At 33.2% G+C, this 16566-nt stretch overlaps 1 protein-coding gene across 1 annotated transcript in view; it reads right to left on the reverse strand.

The window, feature by feature from the left end:
* TBC1D19 (TBC1 domain family member 19) overlaps positions 1 to 16566 on the reverse strand; it is a 45525-nt gene that overhangs the window by 2519 nt on the left and 26440 nt on the right. The window contains exons 12-19 of the mRNA XM_082758587.1: positions 12095 to 12169; positions 11546 to 11608; positions 7412 to 7496; positions 5964 to 6008; positions 4623 to 4655; positions 2107 to 2216; positions 829 to 920; positions 27 to 142 (exon numbers count right to left, since the gene is read on the reverse strand). Of these exons, the coding sequence (XP_082614713.1) occupies positions 27 to 142; positions 829 to 920; positions 2107 to 2216; positions 4623 to 4655; positions 5964 to 6008; positions 7412 to 7496; positions 11546 to 11608; positions 12095 to 12169 (619 nt within the window). The remainder of the gene's footprint in view (positions 1 to 26; positions 143 to 828; positions 921 to 2106; positions 2217 to 4622; positions 4656 to 5963; positions 6009 to 7411; positions 7497 to 11545; positions 11609 to 12094; positions 12170 to 16566) is intronic.

Here is a 16566-nt window from a genome sequence, read left to right on the forward strand (position 1 = left end):
ACAATTTGTAAAAATAATTCAATTACCAGCAAGAATTTCTAGAGAGTTGTATCCTAGGATTCTGTCCCACAGAAGCAAGAGCTGATCTGTAGCTAAATAACCAGAAAATGCTCGGACCATCCATTTAAATGAAATTCGTAGCCTGCAAACAAGCAATAAACAGTAGTAGTTACATTTTTCATTCTCCCGTAATGATTACTCTGATGGTCTATAAATTCTTCTGCATTTCTCCTCCAGGAAGAATGGTCTTTTTCTCTTGCTGCATTAATAATCAATATTTTCCTTTGTAACAGCCATCAGAAAAATATTAAGCATCTTATTTGATAAACCACTAATATCATTACAATAGTCTGAGACCAAACAATTACATTACAGGGATCCTCAGCTTTTATCACCCCAAATGTTTCATCCATTTCTGCTACTATTATGAGTATCAGTTATAATACAGTAAGACTTTCAAGTTCTATTGCACTTGGTGCCATGAATACATTATTGAGAATGACAGTCTCCTGCTCTTTCCCCTTCCTCCAATGGCTCCTGCTGTAATGAACATACCACAGTGAAAAAAAGTCTTCTGTCCCCTAGGAAATAAATCATTTAGTTTCATCAGATCTAACCTGCTGCATTATTCAGCTAAATTTCAGTAATTCTTTTTCTCATATGAACACAAAGAGCAATTCAAAATGAATTTCAAGGAAAACTGGCACATTGGTGGCTGCACTTTGGAATAATTTCTCATAGCTTTTTAATTTAAATACTACAGAATGGCCAGCATTTTCAGAGCAATTAATCCACAATATTTGTAGCAAGTCAGAAAGAAGTACTTACGGCTGCGCCCCAATTTCTCGAAGGTGATAAAAAAGCTGTGGCAGATGAGTTTGTAGAAGAGTCTCAAATAGCAAACACAATGACACAATGCCCTAATGAAACAAGATCATGTCCTGAATACTAACACTCATACTGTCAAATCTGAGAAAACAGCATCGGCATGTAAGTATTCATGAATTTTTAATTCAAGAAATAAAACACCATTAATGATGTAATATACAGCTCAGGTAAGCAGGGCACAAACATCTCTGATGCCTCCAGTTACTACAGCCTTGCTCCTACAATTCTGTGTATGTATTAGCAACATAATACGTTGTAATAGCCCCTTTCACCTCTAAGTTACTTAAAATATTTGCATGTCATGGTCTAAGTACTTAGTGTGTTATTACAGTATGGCCTACTTGAAATATTTCCTCTTCAATGAAACAGACCCAGTTACACCGTATATATACTAAAAAATGGAGGATGTGGGAAATAATCTGTCTGATAACTAGAAACAAACAGCAATAGGGATAACTACAAAGAAGTTAAATGTAAATACTTTTTAAAATTTCTTTTTAAAATTACCATGAAAATGAATAGACTCCTGTCTGACCGGTTTCCCTGCTATTAATGACTGAAAGCACAATGCCCAGCCTTGAAACAGTATATTAAGGAAAGGATTTTTTTTAACCAGGAAATGTTTTCAAGATATAATACAGCTATTCAGCACTTTGTGAGGGAGAAAAGGAAAATATTTGCTATGCTCTGTTCTTCAAAAACCGAAGATAAGCAAAAACGTCTACAATTGTCTTACGCTTGAGACAGCTGGCCATGAACATCACCAAGTTATTTAATTATACCTCCAGCATCTAGTAATGCCAAAAAGCATGTGCTGTCACATAAAGAGTGTCTCTTAATGAAAGAGACATTAACTTGATATCACTGAAAATACAGCTCTATATCTTTGACTATATTATAGTCCCTCTACCCCAGAAAACACTTGTGAGCAATTAGATGTCATCAATTAAAATGAGACTGAGTATGCATTTATATAACTGCTTGAATCAAGAAGCCTACTACATAAATACAAGATTACATAAAGTACATGACATTTTATAGCAGAGACTAATATTGAGGTAGAAAAAAATGTCCGATATCCTTTCCAAGTTTGCTGAAATATTTCATTATATTTAAAAGGATGTCTTTCAGTTGTCTCCAAAATCATGTCACCATATATTATTGTTTCATAGCAAACAGAGTATTTAGTGAGTGGGTATTCATTCCTAATGAACTTACAGAGGGATGAGAAGAGATGGAATGGAGTCTGAAGAAAAAACGCACATACATCTCACGGAATATCTGATACAATTTGGAAGGTTCATGGTACAGAAAACAAAGTGGAGCAACTGAAAGGATAAAAGAATTATAATTGACTCAACACTGTAAACTGCTAAAAGAGTTCAATGATTAAGAGCATGAAGTATGGTGAAAAACAAGTAATTTATACTAGCATGATTTACAAAAATTATATTATATTATATAAATTATTCAGAAAGATTTTTATAATAGAATATACCATTAGAAGTAAAAAGTGAAGAAAGGGAGTACAATACATTCTAGCTTGCAGTTCTATACATTTCAAGAACCTAAACTGCTTAGAACCTGCTTTTCACAGTGCTGGCTTCCTAAGAATAAGAAATACACTTTAAAGACAGCTTCTTTGTGAGTTAGGTCAATGATATGCTGCATAGTGCAAGCTTTTGATTTAACCATCTGTAACTTCCAATGTGCTCTTCAGACATCGACCGTCTCCAAATTGGTTCCCCATTTTCAAGACAGGCATAATTTTACTATTTGAAGATAGGTGTTTTGAAAAGTGAAGTATTAAAAATAGCTCTTGGTTGCCATAATAACATCCCATAAGCATGACTGATCAGGAGAGACCTGTTTCTTTCTTGTAAGATCTGAAAAGCATGGCCATTTGGTAGTTTACTGTTTATAGTCCTTTTAATATACCTGATTCAAAATAAGAGTTGGCTACATTTGTAAAGCAGTGATTCTCAAACCTTTTTTTTTTTTTTTTTTTCAGTCTGACATTGGTCTGGCATATAGATAGATCTGTTTCATGTATATTGTGCCTCAACATAATCAGATACCCCTGATTATATTATTATATAATTAATATATTATTATATTATATTATTAATACCCTCTATTCATTCAACGCACATTTCACAGACAGTTGTTCTGTATGCATTCGAGTAAAAAGCTTTTCTTTAATTTCTCCACTCACTCATCATCACTCAACTACTACTTCTTTCTGAAGATGCATTCATGCAGCTTGCAGTTGAATGCATTCATAATCTCTACATTCACCCTCCCCTCCACTTCTTTTCTACACAAGTGATACATGTCTGCATAAAAATCTATACATGTACATATATCTATGTGCATATTTATAGATATATGTGGATGTATGTGTGAATTCATTCACATATGTATATGTCTCAGGAAGGTGGCTTTATAGAAAATAATGGCACTTGTGTGTGAGAGGTGGGGCACTAAGGTTGGGCGAGATGTTCACAGAAATGTGTATTTACGTTGGGCTGAGAAAAGCAGAGGGTGTTACCAGTGTCTATGTGTAAGGATTGAAGATGGAGGTGGAAGAGCTGGCAGGGTGCGTATGTACATAAAGGCCAGGGAGATAACAGAACAGTGCCTGACAGCTGGCACTGCATGATCGTATGCATGCGAGCATGCAAAAATATATAGGATTTACATAAGGTCCCAGGTACTTCCTCCTAGAGCAGCACAGCATGCAAGACACAGGATGCTCTGCTTGGATTCTCACTAGTATTTCCACCACCTTGCTTTTCATCCTCCCTCTTTGTCACAGCTGGTCTGTTTTGTGCCCTTTCCAAGCAAAAGGGGAAAGGAGGGAGGGAAGCAGCTCCCACCCAGTTTGACAGCTGCTGTTCTAAAGGGCAGAGTCAAATCCAAACATTTTGAGAAGAATACATTTCACACAGAAATTGAAAGCCTTCTAGTGAACACTTAAGGAAGAGTTTGTAACTAAGCTATTCCTTACTTCAGAAGACTTAGATTCCCTACCTGGGTTCAAATTTCCATTTTACATTCATATTACATTTTATTTCTAAGAATCAGACATTTATTATTAGTAAAACATAGCATTTAAAGTATAATCTTGAAATCTGCTTGCCCAAAAAATACCTTTGATAAATCAAAAGAAAAAAATGGAAACCTGTAACAAATATTCTTACATTATTTCAGCATCTCTCTGCACTAGCTGCTTTGTTACATCTGAGAACTGGGGAGATTTTTTTTTGCTCTCTTCCTAGAAATCTTGTTGATGTTTAAGCTTTCATCTATGCAGAGTAGTAGCAACCATTCTATCACTTAATACTCCTTTAACACCTACTTGAGGATGGATACAGAAACAGGCTTTTTACATAATTCATGTTTTTAAGATCTACAGCTAACTTGGTCTACCCAAAAGACACAAGAAACAAGCAGGCTGTCAATAAACTTCCTCCCTCTACTCATACACATTAAGATGCAGCCTCTGACCAGACCAGCTGCATGATGATTAGCTCTCAAAGGGTATATGATATAAAGTTGTGATGTGAGTAAATAGGAGCAGCTTGGAATTTTAAAAATTGTATAAAACAGCTTTCATGCACACAGAAATAGAACACACAGAAGTTTAAAATTTGCATAGTATATACAGCTTTTAACTACAATACAACAAAAAGAAATCCCAAACTGATAGAGTTTATGAGAGTCATACTTACCATACATAGAAAAGCCATGAAAAGGGATTACACCTACAAAACAAAGATTTAATTTTTTGTCATTTTTCTTTTATATTTATTTCTAGCCATGCAAGAAATGTATTCTTCCCCAAGTTTCTAAATGGAATTCTGCCTGCTACAGGAATAAAATATTTATATTTATTATTTTTATATATATATATTTATATGTATATTTGTATATAAATATATTTATATTGTTATAGCACCTGCAGTCTTAGATTTTAAGCTTGTAAATATTTAAGTACAGGAATTATATAATTTACTTCACTATGACCAATGGTGCACCGTAACACGTACTGTAATTCCTAGAAAGCCATGTAAAGCCCTGTTTCCATGAAGTATAAGCTTTGCTGAAATCAGAACCTAATTTCAGATAAATGACAACTGGTAAATGTCATGCACTAACAAGGAGGGAGCAGGAGAAAAAGGAGGCCAAGACCTCCAGTAACTCATGTAGTACTCAGACAAAACATTTAGAGGACTTGGCAGTGGTACCATGACAGTTGTCTCCTCTTTTCCAGCTGATCTCAGCTTCCATTCATTAATTTTCCTATAGGACCAATAAGAAGGAGCTGCTTTGGCAAAAGGTCATAAGGACAATGTTTCACGACTATAAAGCTGCAAATAAATGTGGAAGCAAAAATGGGAGAAGGGGAACAAACATATCTGCTATCACTGACACCACTGGAAAGGAGAAGGCACAAAACACAAGTTCAGAGATACAGATTTAAAATTGGTGACATGAGGCCCTGAAAGCAAGAGCAAAGAGCTTGAACTTTAACTAAAAATGGGGGGCAAAACCAGGGTAAGGATGCAATAGACAGGGATTTAAATGGTCAAAATATGAGCTAAAAAAAAAAAAAGAATTTTAACAACTGAAGTAACAACAGGAGCGATATTTACTAAAAATTATATAGAATTTTTATAACTGAATTTCAAAAATGGACACATTTTGAAAGAAACGAGACTGTCAGGTGTGGTTTGTAGAGTTCTGAAAAGCTGGGGTCAGATGGTTTCAGCATGTAGCTTTCAGATCCTCTAAGTGGAGCATCCTGTCACTGGAGTAAAAGCTGATGCACCAGAAGTTGTTTTCCCTCTGCTTCCCACACACGTAGACAAACTCCGTATGTGACTATTAACACCAGGCTGAACATGGTTCTGCAGTAGCTTCAATCCATCTTACTCCTTTAAATTAATTATTTTGGCAGAATAACAGTAAAACACAGTTTGTAATAGAAAAAGAGGTTATCATGTATTCAGGAAAAAAAATCCTGTATCTTTCCAATCTACCACTAGAGGAGGCAACAGTATAACTCTTACCATTTGGTGGATAGAAAACAGCATATTCTTCTATTCCAAGTTTTCCTGTGAATCAAACCATAATTAAAATAATTAAACTAATAAAAGTTGTAAAGATAAAGTCTACATTTATAAATTATAAGTGATAATTAGAAAAAGAGTAACTACCAATATTATTGACCATTTAATATTGTCCGAAAGCATGTAAGCAATTCAGATACACTCTAAAATATAAAATAAAAATGCAGCACCAGCAAGGGAGGATGACAAACAGGAAAAAAAAAGAAAAAAAAAAAAGAAAAAAAAAAGCATTTCAGCAATGCTATACCAATGAGATTTGATTTGGGTATATATTAGGAGCTCTAAAGGTGTTTGCTGTGTCCTTGAAGACAGTGAAGCTCTCTGACGAGATAAGGTTAAAGGGATAAGTCTGTCATGCTATGGCAGACTGACCTAGGGACAGGAAAGACATTTAAAAGGACAGAAGAACACTGGATAAAAAAAACATCCAAGGCTTCATTAAGCCTGCAACAGAGAGGAAGATGGATGGTACAGCTGTGATATAACAACAAGAGAAATTAAGTAAACTATTGGAAACAAAAGGCTAATTAAGTAAAGACAAACTTTAACAGTATAAACTGAACATATTTTTTCTCTTCCTTGCAAACGAATGTTACATTAGTTAACAGTATCTTAACTATAGGACTTTCTCAATTAAAATCTTAACAATATAGCAATAAAAAAAGTTTTTAAGCACAACTATTTAAAAACTTTAAGTATTTCTCTGTCTTAATATGAGAAATTTAACTAGAAATTATAATAAATTATGTGAAAATGTATAGATATGCAGAGATCCTCTAGACCTCTGTGCATTTTGTTTCTCCTATACATGAAAAATTAGCGCACACAGCTTTTGTCAAGTTTGGACTTAAATATTTTCCTGTGATATGAATCAATGGAATTAAATTCAAAGTTACTTTGTGAAGCTCTTGCCCACTACCTTATGAAAATAAAAAGCAGTATTTTTGAATAACAGAAGTCACCTGTTTCATTAAACTAAAGGAATAATTTTACGTTTCCTTTCAATTGTTTGCTTGCCATGCAGTGGGGAGTTGTGATCAGGAAGGACAGTATTTTTAGCATGAAGCATTTCTCTTGGCTAATTAGCCAAAAATAGGACCTACAAGCCTTTCGGATTTACACTGCACAGGTTCAGCAGAGACTTAGATTTCAGCAACTTCATTCCCCAGATTTGTTTCTGAATAAGTGGAATAGTCCTATAGATGTGTTTCTGGGCTGTTATGGCCTGAGGTGAGACCCAGGTCCCTTTCCTGCTCTGTCTTCAGGTGAGACCCTTGCTACTTTCAAACAGTAAGTAAAGAAAACTGCTTAATTCAGGTAAAGAGAGAGAAAAGACCTATGAGGCAATAAAAAAGGAAGAAAGAAAGAAGAAACACAACTCCCTTTACCTCGTATGTATGATTTCGGTGGGGTTGCACTACTGTAAGTGAAGTGATCCAATACTGATGTATCTCGGGAAAAACAGAGTAATACCTGCAAAAGACAAAAATAAGCTGACAATCAACAAAGTAATGTCAAACAGAGATTTAAGCACCTGCCCTGATTAGCACCTATTAGACTCTCCTAAAGAGAGCTAATATGGTTGAAAGCTATTGACCGACTTAATTCACTTTCCTGTTAAAATTTCCAGGCTCACTTTGAACTTGTTATGATACCGTCTTCACATTCATTTATTGTCAATAAAATATCCACACTCTCCAATCTTCCTCTTTGCCTCTAAGCATGAACCTACATCCTTCTGTCACGTCATATTGCCCTACACCTGAATAATCAGCACATTGGAACATTTTGGAATGTTTGGTAAGTATTCTAAGTTTTTGCTTAGACATCTTAGTTTTAACAACTAAGTCTTTAACAGCTTGCTGTGTGCATGCAAGTCAATAATGTGATGCATATCAGTTCATTTTCCTAATCAGTTACTATGACTTGGGGAAGTCTTACTAAGTGAATAAGCAAATGAAACATTTACATTTTAACATGTGTGCATTTCCAGAAGACCGATCCTCATATTTCTCTCTCATTCTTAAAATCTTTGCAGAATGCTTACACTATGTTCAGTGCTTTCCAAACGAACAGATGAGAACGTTCACCTCATACCCATACTTTCTTAAATACATACTTTATTTTGTGAAATGTATCTGTAGTTTTTGTGCTAACATAAAGAAACAATCTAGAACAACTGAATATAAAATTAAATATTAAGAGCATTCATAGAAAAAATAATGAAGAAACTCATCCCACATACAGTTGTAAAAAATGTAATAATTATTATACTTGGAAATGTTCATGTTGTGGTGCAATGAAAGGCTGCACTATCAACAATGCACACAAGAGGGCAGAAGTAATACAGTCATCAATTGATGCTGATCTTTGTGTATCTTAAACATTCTCCTCTTACAGGTTTCATAAGTTTTTCTTCAAATTGTAGCCAAGATTTAAAATGTGGAGATGTTTTATATGGTGTTTTACTACATAATTTATTATAAATAAAATAAGTAGATTTTTCCTTCAACTAACTATTCCAAACATTTTCCAGATATCAGTATTTACCGAAAGGAAGCATGCAAAACTGTGACACCTGAACACCACTGCAATTTTTTTGAAAGTAGGTCATATTTTGAGATATTTCCCTCTTCTGAATCTTAAAATTACTTCTCAGATAACAAGCATCTTTTAAAAAATAAATAGTTTCTTTATCTTCAACAGTTGAAGCTAAATATTATTTTTGCGCAATACACAATCATTTTCATAGCTGCCAAAATACAACTGACAATAACAATACACAGGCAAATGTAATTCTGTGTATATGTTAACTGAGGTGACAGAAGATGAACTAATCTGAAAAGGACATAAATTGTGTTCTCTCATAGGGGAAAGAATGTAACCTTAATTTGAGGCCTCCGACACCCACCACCTTTTTTCTTTCCTTTTTTTTTTTTTTTTTTTTCTTTTTTTTTTTTTTTTGAACACAGCATCCAGTACCAGTATCTGGAAGTCTTTAAGACTGTGTGTCTTCAAATGAGGTAGACTCTCAAACCCAAGTTCTGACTACACCTGAAAGCTGCTGGGTGAGGTTCTTTGCATGTATTCATTATGCAGGATGTATAACTACAGTATTAAAATTAAACATCTGACATTAAATCATGAATTTTGTTTTATGTATTATTCTTCTCATTCACAAAAATGATACTGCTAAAGGAAAATAATACAAACCCTTTTAAAGTACAGAAATGTTTGATAAACCACTGGATATTTTTAGCAGCAATACAATCACAATCAGAAAACCATTGAATTCAAAGGAGTAAGAAAAAAAAAAAAAAACAAAAAAAACACAAAGCTTTAATTAAAAAAAAGGACTATACTGAATGTAACTGTACTCCATTTCAATAGTTATAAAGAATTAATAAACAAATGTTAACTTGGGATAAAGAAAGCACAGTAAAGCAAATACATTACATCATTTCGCAATGTTCTTTCTAGGAAGGAATGCATGCTATTAAAGAGGTACCAGCAATGCAACTGAACATCCTCGTTATTATTTTATGCCCAGATGTTCTGGTTTTGATTGGTACTTTTTCTGTTAAGCAATTCACAGACAAATGTCACACTATGCTCAAAGACTTGAAAAATTTCAAGGTGGTAATGAGCTACGAGAAAGCTAAAAGAGCAAGGCAAAAAATAAAAAATAAAAAATTAAAAATTAAAAAAAATCAAACAAACAACAATGCAAACATAGAAGTAATTTAACTGGTTTAAACTAAAGTTTTCATTATCTCCTTTACCTAGCCAATATTTAATTCCAGTTATCATATGAAATCAGTAAATAATATTCCATATCAGACAGATGCCAATACTGGAAAGTTTTTAGGTCCCACCGAATAAAATCATCTGACAGTAATGCATTTGCAAATTCATGATGCATTTGCAAAGCAGGTCGGAAGAGAAAATGATCAAGGAGAAAGGGTAACCTTCTACTAGAAAAAAACACTTAAGGAATGCCACAATATACCAAAGAAAATGAACAACTAATAACTAGATGCTTAAGGTATTCTTTGCCTAAAAGCCTGGAAGTAAAATTAGCCTCTTAATTTTTCAAAGATTTTTGGTCGACTCTCCCTTCAAATTACTAAGGTTAGGTTGGGCTTTTTCATGATTTCCATTCTGTAATAATTCCTTTAGTCAATAGAGATATATACAAAAATACAATTTTCAGTTGTGCTTTATGTTGAGAACAATGAAAAAAAAAAACAAAACACCTGTCTCTGAGAGTCTTAAAACAAAAGATTATACTGTATACTTGCTTAAATTAATTTACAGATTTGAATTCTGTGTCCATTGGAACTGTCAGCTAATGACTAGTTGTTGTGCCTTAGTTGCCTATACAATGAATGAAACGGAAAAAAGTGAGATTTTTACATCCCATGAAGTTTCCAGTATAACAACAAGAGGATTCTTTTCTAGATTTAAGTGTCAAAGAAAAATCTACATGCAAACATTGCACTGAAAAAACACACTGTTGCTTGAGTTGTCATCATGTAGCCACTTTACAAATTTTAGTTTAGAAACAAATTCAGATACAGATCTTAATATCGTAAGTGTTTTAAGTTAAAAACAGGGTATATTTCCTTAAAGTTATCATTTTAAGTGTTAATGAAATCCTTACTATGCTAAAAATATAATGACATAATTGAATAGTATGTTTAAATACTAACACATTCTTAAACTTCTATGGGCTAAACAATGTTAAGGACAGCTCCTTCCTTTGTTTATTCTCCAGACTACTAGCAGTTTTATCATCAAGGAAAAACTTATTTCATTTCACATAGCTCTAAAACAAAAAATTAAGCCAGTCTAACCTAACAGGTGTGACTAATGAAATTGAAAGAACTGTGGGAATGGTAAGTTTGCTGCGTGTCATTTATGTTGACACTGCAATCAATCACAAATTAGGAAATTCATAAATGTAATCTCCTTCTATTTAAGGGCATCTGACAGGCAGCAATGAAGATAATTCTTTACAAATTAGATGGGTTCTCCATTGCTAGAAGCAGCTTTGGAATGGGAGCAATCTGAAAAGTAACCATACATATAGAGAATCAATGTCTTCAGTTTGAAAACACATCAATAAAATATCTTGATACTTATTTTAGTAGGTCACTGAAATAGCTCTAAAGCAATATTTTTGTTCTTAAACTGGAAATCCGAACATACTGGTCCTATCTTAATTTCTCTGCACTCCATAGCTCCTGTTTATCATTTCAATACTCCAAAGCTAGAAAGAGGAAGAAAATGGCAGACTTCATATTTTCTGTATTGGAGAGACAATTTGTAGGGTCCTTGAGGAGTTTTTAAGAAGCCTGTCATGCTTCATCTATCTAAACGTACAAGATTAACTTAGAGTATTGATATTCCAAATGGACAATATATGTAATGCAGCACATGCATCTGGCTAGAGTCTCACTGCATTCTGTATCAGCAATATACTTTGCTAACTTTTCAAAGAAAAAAGAGTAGTTACATACCTGATATAAATAATCCTCAAATACGAAATAGTAGTCATCATTGCTTGCTGTTAGCTTTACATCCTGAAATCAAAAAATATAGCACTTTGAAGCTGGAAGACATCTTTTCAGACTCCCTACAGAAGCTAAGCTTAACAGAGTAGTAAGACACCATTTCACCATTTAATCATGAAAGAGTTGTAGTTAAGCACATATTCCATATTTTAAAATGCAAAAACATAATATTAACTTGATTATTAAAGTATTTAGAATTGAAACTTGGACTACTTGGATGCCAGTGCTTCCTTTCCTTCCAAAACCAGTTATTCCTTCAAATGAAGTTACCATTTCTTTACAACTGTTTAACATGTCAACTCAAACAAATATCTTACGCAAGAGCCAACACAGGCACAAAGAGATGGTTTACAATAATGAATCGACCCTAATTATTCTGACACTCCTTAAAATCAAACCATCTAACATTTTGTTTGTTAAAAAAAAAATAAGAAATAAAGATATTGGTGTGATGAGTATATAAATCACTTAATCACTGGTTAATGAATTACTTACTTTGTAAATCAGGCTGTCCACTAAAAGGTCGTACTGAATCACATTTGATTTGAGTTGTTCATAATACAAGATATCCTAAAATTAAAAAATATTATCACCATCAGTATGAAACAAAATTCAATCTATATTGTAATTACAGAAGCTAATTTTTAATAATAATAATAATAAAAAAAAAGCGTTTATTAAACTCAAATACCCACTGCATAATTTAGGAAGTATTCCATCACTGCTTATTCTTTCTCAGAAATTAGGTAGATACTCAAGACTTTATAAAAATACCTCCCCTTTATATTTATTCATATATCAGGTAATTAATACAAGTGAGAATAAAGGAACTAATTCAAACCAAAGATTCTTATCTTCCAACCTTTGGGTTGGAAGTTTTTCCAGTCAAAAGTTTTTCAGTGCTCAAAATCATTACGACTTTCTTCTTTGTTATCCTCTACTTCCATGATCCTTTTCAGTAATGAGTTCTGACTTCTAGCATTAGTGAGCTGCTGCAAATATTTAATGTTAATACAATACAAACCTAAAAAAATGTTGAAAAGATGAAATGATATCAAAATGATGAAAAGATATCAAAAATCTGGTGGGGAATACAAAGAACTCAGACTTTTTTTTTTTTTTTTAAACTTCAGTTACTTCCTGAGTGTCTAAAAAAGATACACAAAGGGGAAACAACTGGAAAGTAGCAGAACAAATGCTATTTTACTTTATTTTATGCCTTTCTTCTAAGAAAGACCTTGCAAAGGAATAAAAAAAATTACATGTTTCACTATCATCATGTAATTCCTAAATCCCCAAATACCTCTCTGCCATTATGCCTGCAATTGAATATTACTGTTTCAACTGTTTTAGATTGAATTGTTGTAATGTATACACTAAATCGTCAGTCCCAAGGCTCCCTCTCACTTTACTTTTTTTTTTTTTATATTATTATTATTTCAGCATCTTTCCATACACCACACAAATGCTTGTATATTGCAAGCTTTACATAATATGTACTGCTGATTTCTCTGCAACAGATGTATACTTGGAGTAAAGATTTGACAAAATAATGGGAAAAAAGATGAAATTTCAAAAGAGCATTTTAAAGGGAGAGAATTGAAGTAAAAAAGACTAGGGAACACTGCAACTGTTCTTTGCATTGATCAAAAACTGAAAAGAAGTGAATAGCATACACTTAGAAATCTATTAGAACTAACAGATTATTAGACTTAATTTGAAAAGAGGACAAATGCAGAATTCCTTAAGTAACGCTAAGTACCACAGGGAAAATATTTTTCTTTCTGAAAAAAAAAAAAAAAAAAAAAAAAAAAAAAAAAAAAGGAGGTATAACTAATCCACTAACACTTTACAAAGGTTGAGACAAAAATTTACTAAATAAAAACTAATAGCAGTCTGGATGGAGAACTGTTCTTAAAATCTACAGAAAATTACCTTAATATTCAAGTGAGAATTCTGAAGTATCAATACTGCAGTATTGTCCAGCACTGTCAAATGAATAATCTACAAAGGTGTTTGGTTGTTTTTTTTCCTATCTCAAATAACTGTACCTATTATGACAGGAACTAGCAAAACAAACAAACAAACAAACAAAAAAACTTCTTTTTTATGCTAGCCATATTGCATGATTAACTGTTTGTGTTGTATATGCATGCAAGATGCCTTAAAGGTATTGCCAATTCCACAAGTTCTAATACGGTTGATACATTACTTGACAGAGTCTACAATCAAGGCAGTGTGGGAATCCTTTGCCAAACAACTAGCCAATTCCTCACATATGCATAGCAAGATAAGAAAGACATTTTTAACTATGAGAAAATAGTAAGACAGAATGGGAAGAGGATGACAAGGTTTTCTGTGAGTGACAACTTTCCTTTAAAATTCAGCAAGATTCCAAAATACAGGTCCTCAGGGCAGCAACCTGGTGAGCTCTGGAACTCCTAAGGATCAGTTCCAACACTGCCACATTAGAACAAAGTCTTCTGTCACATTACATAAGCTACTAATTTGTAAAACAGGGATAATGATGTTTTTCTACTATGCATAGATCTGTGAAGCTTCATGAATTTATGCTCATACATCAATCTGAGCTCTTAAATTATTTTTTTTAAGGTAAGTCAAATACAGTACCAAATCTCTGCATTTTACGTTGCTACCACAACTCCCAATGCCAAAACAAAAGTCAATTGTTTAGAAAACCAAAGCAGCAGAAAACATTAAGGACTCATTTTAAAAGGCGTTTGTATAGAACTAGGCTGCATTTTTTTTTGGTGCTTTTATTCTGTTAATGAAGAAAACAATGTTAAACCTTTCACTGAATGCATTGAAAAGAGTTAATTTAGCAATACCAGATGGATGGGTCAGTTTCTCAGGAAATAATAAACACGCAGCAGTAAGTGCAGACATCAAAACAAATGTAATGTTAAATCCACCTGAACTAGACTCTGCACAAGTGAAGGTTAGAGGTAATTTCATTCATAAGCAGAGCTTACACGGATGTCAAGAAAACACCAGAATAAATGTACACGTTGGCATTCAAATATGACTACAAGTAGCAATCACTGTATTCACTTTTGCATCAAAATCGAAGAATCAAATCATTCAACCCTTTTAGAAAAGAACAAAAAATATTTCTAAACTGAAAATTATGTATCTCACAAGATATTTATATATACAAACACTGTAGGCTTTGCTTACAGCATTTTAAAGAATGCTCTCAGCCTTCTATTTTATAATTAAGATATATTAAACTATCTATATTACTCTATAAAGTATGTTTAGAAAAATAAACAAAATAAAATCCAACCAAAAGCTAAATAAAAGAATGATACAGACACAATTTATTTGACTGAATTTGACTAGCTAATTTACTTCATGGTAACATTTGAACTGCAGAATAATATAGAGACAACATAATGCCCCAAATATAGCTGTTATCAGTGAAAAGTATATCAAAATCCATCTTATGTTATGTGCTAATTTATCTGCTACATTTCTAAAGAAAAATTTAAATTAATAATATAGATGATGCTGGTGAATATCCACGTGAACAGGTTTTAACTGGAGCATGTGTTTTGTTAAACTTTCAGTGAGAAGTGTCCCCACTCATTGATGAAAATATTTATCTTCCATTTCTAGGTATTCTCTGTTCATAAAAAAGCAAGGAGCATGAAGGGCACAAAACTCTATGCCTGAGAACAAATGTACTTTAGAAAGTGTTTTTCTAGCTATTCTGCTCAATGGAGGCAATCACAACCAAGCTCTGTAACAGATATGCTGTCCTTCAGCACTTCATACTGTGGGATGCAACCCAAATTGATGACAAAGGTAGGAGTTGTCCTTCATTACTGTTAGCAGTTTGTAACTAACCCATGAAAGTTGTCAGATGCCACTGAACTTGGATGGAAAAGATTCAGAATAGTCACATGCTTTTTCATGAAGCACACTCTTTCTGTTCTTTGGCGTGTTGGTGTTTTTTTGTTTGTTTGTTTGTTTTTTGTTTTTTTGTTTTAACTGTTTTCCAGTCCTTTATTTCAATAATCTCAAACTGTTGACAAATTTGCAATTCAACATTATTTCATCCATCCTTACTTTTCTTTCAGGTTGTTGTTACCATTCTCTAGCCACTTACCTTTCTAGAGTTTTTTCATCTTCACCACAAAATACTGTCTCACTAATAATTTCCTGCATGCAGCCTAACAGTCTCCATCTCAAGGCTCTGAACCCCATGCAATATTTCCTAAAGCAGAAGGTCTTCTGCACTGAATCAAAGAATACTTTATGTGTATGAAGTTGTTTTTTTTCTACCTCCTCTATAGTTCATGAGCATCGTTTGCTAAGTGTGTGGAAAGTTAACACAAGGTAAATATTACGTCAGGGAGGGCACATTAGCTGTCCACATAAATGTCCACATGCATAAGTTGGAGATGCCTTACTAATTACTACAAAGTGAAAACACATCCATGAGTAGATGTAATCAAATACACTGCTCTCTAGCTTACCTAATGGTAGATCGAGTTAATACACTCAGAGCAGAAGCTAACCTTTGGACAATGTCTAAAATATTCATACTTCATGCATAATAGAAACACACATTAAAAACTACTAAAAACTAGAGTTAACTTTTAGAGGATGTAACAGTATGGCCAACAAATATATTAATAGACAGACACAGCTTGTGTTCCTCTTTAAAAAAGAAGTAGAAAAGATGTCCATGCCAATTTCAGAAACTGAATTTTAGGAAATCTATTTCCATAATAGCTCATGCTTCACATAAAAGTAAAATGAAATATTTTATTATTTTTCTCATTTTCTTGACTTTCTGTCATCAAAACAAAATCCCTGGCTTCTTTATTCAACGTTTTCATTTTCTACATCAAGATAAAAACGCTGTTAGAGATGTAGCATTTAACAGAATATAAGCAGACGCAGTGTAACCAACAACATTGATTTCATATCTATTAAAC

This window comes from Aythya marila, assembly GCF_965140915.1.
Source record: "Aythya marila genome assembly, chromosome: 4".
NCBI classification, from domain to species: Eukaryota; Metazoa; Chordata; class Aves; order Anseriformes; family Anatidae; genus Aythya; species Aythya marila.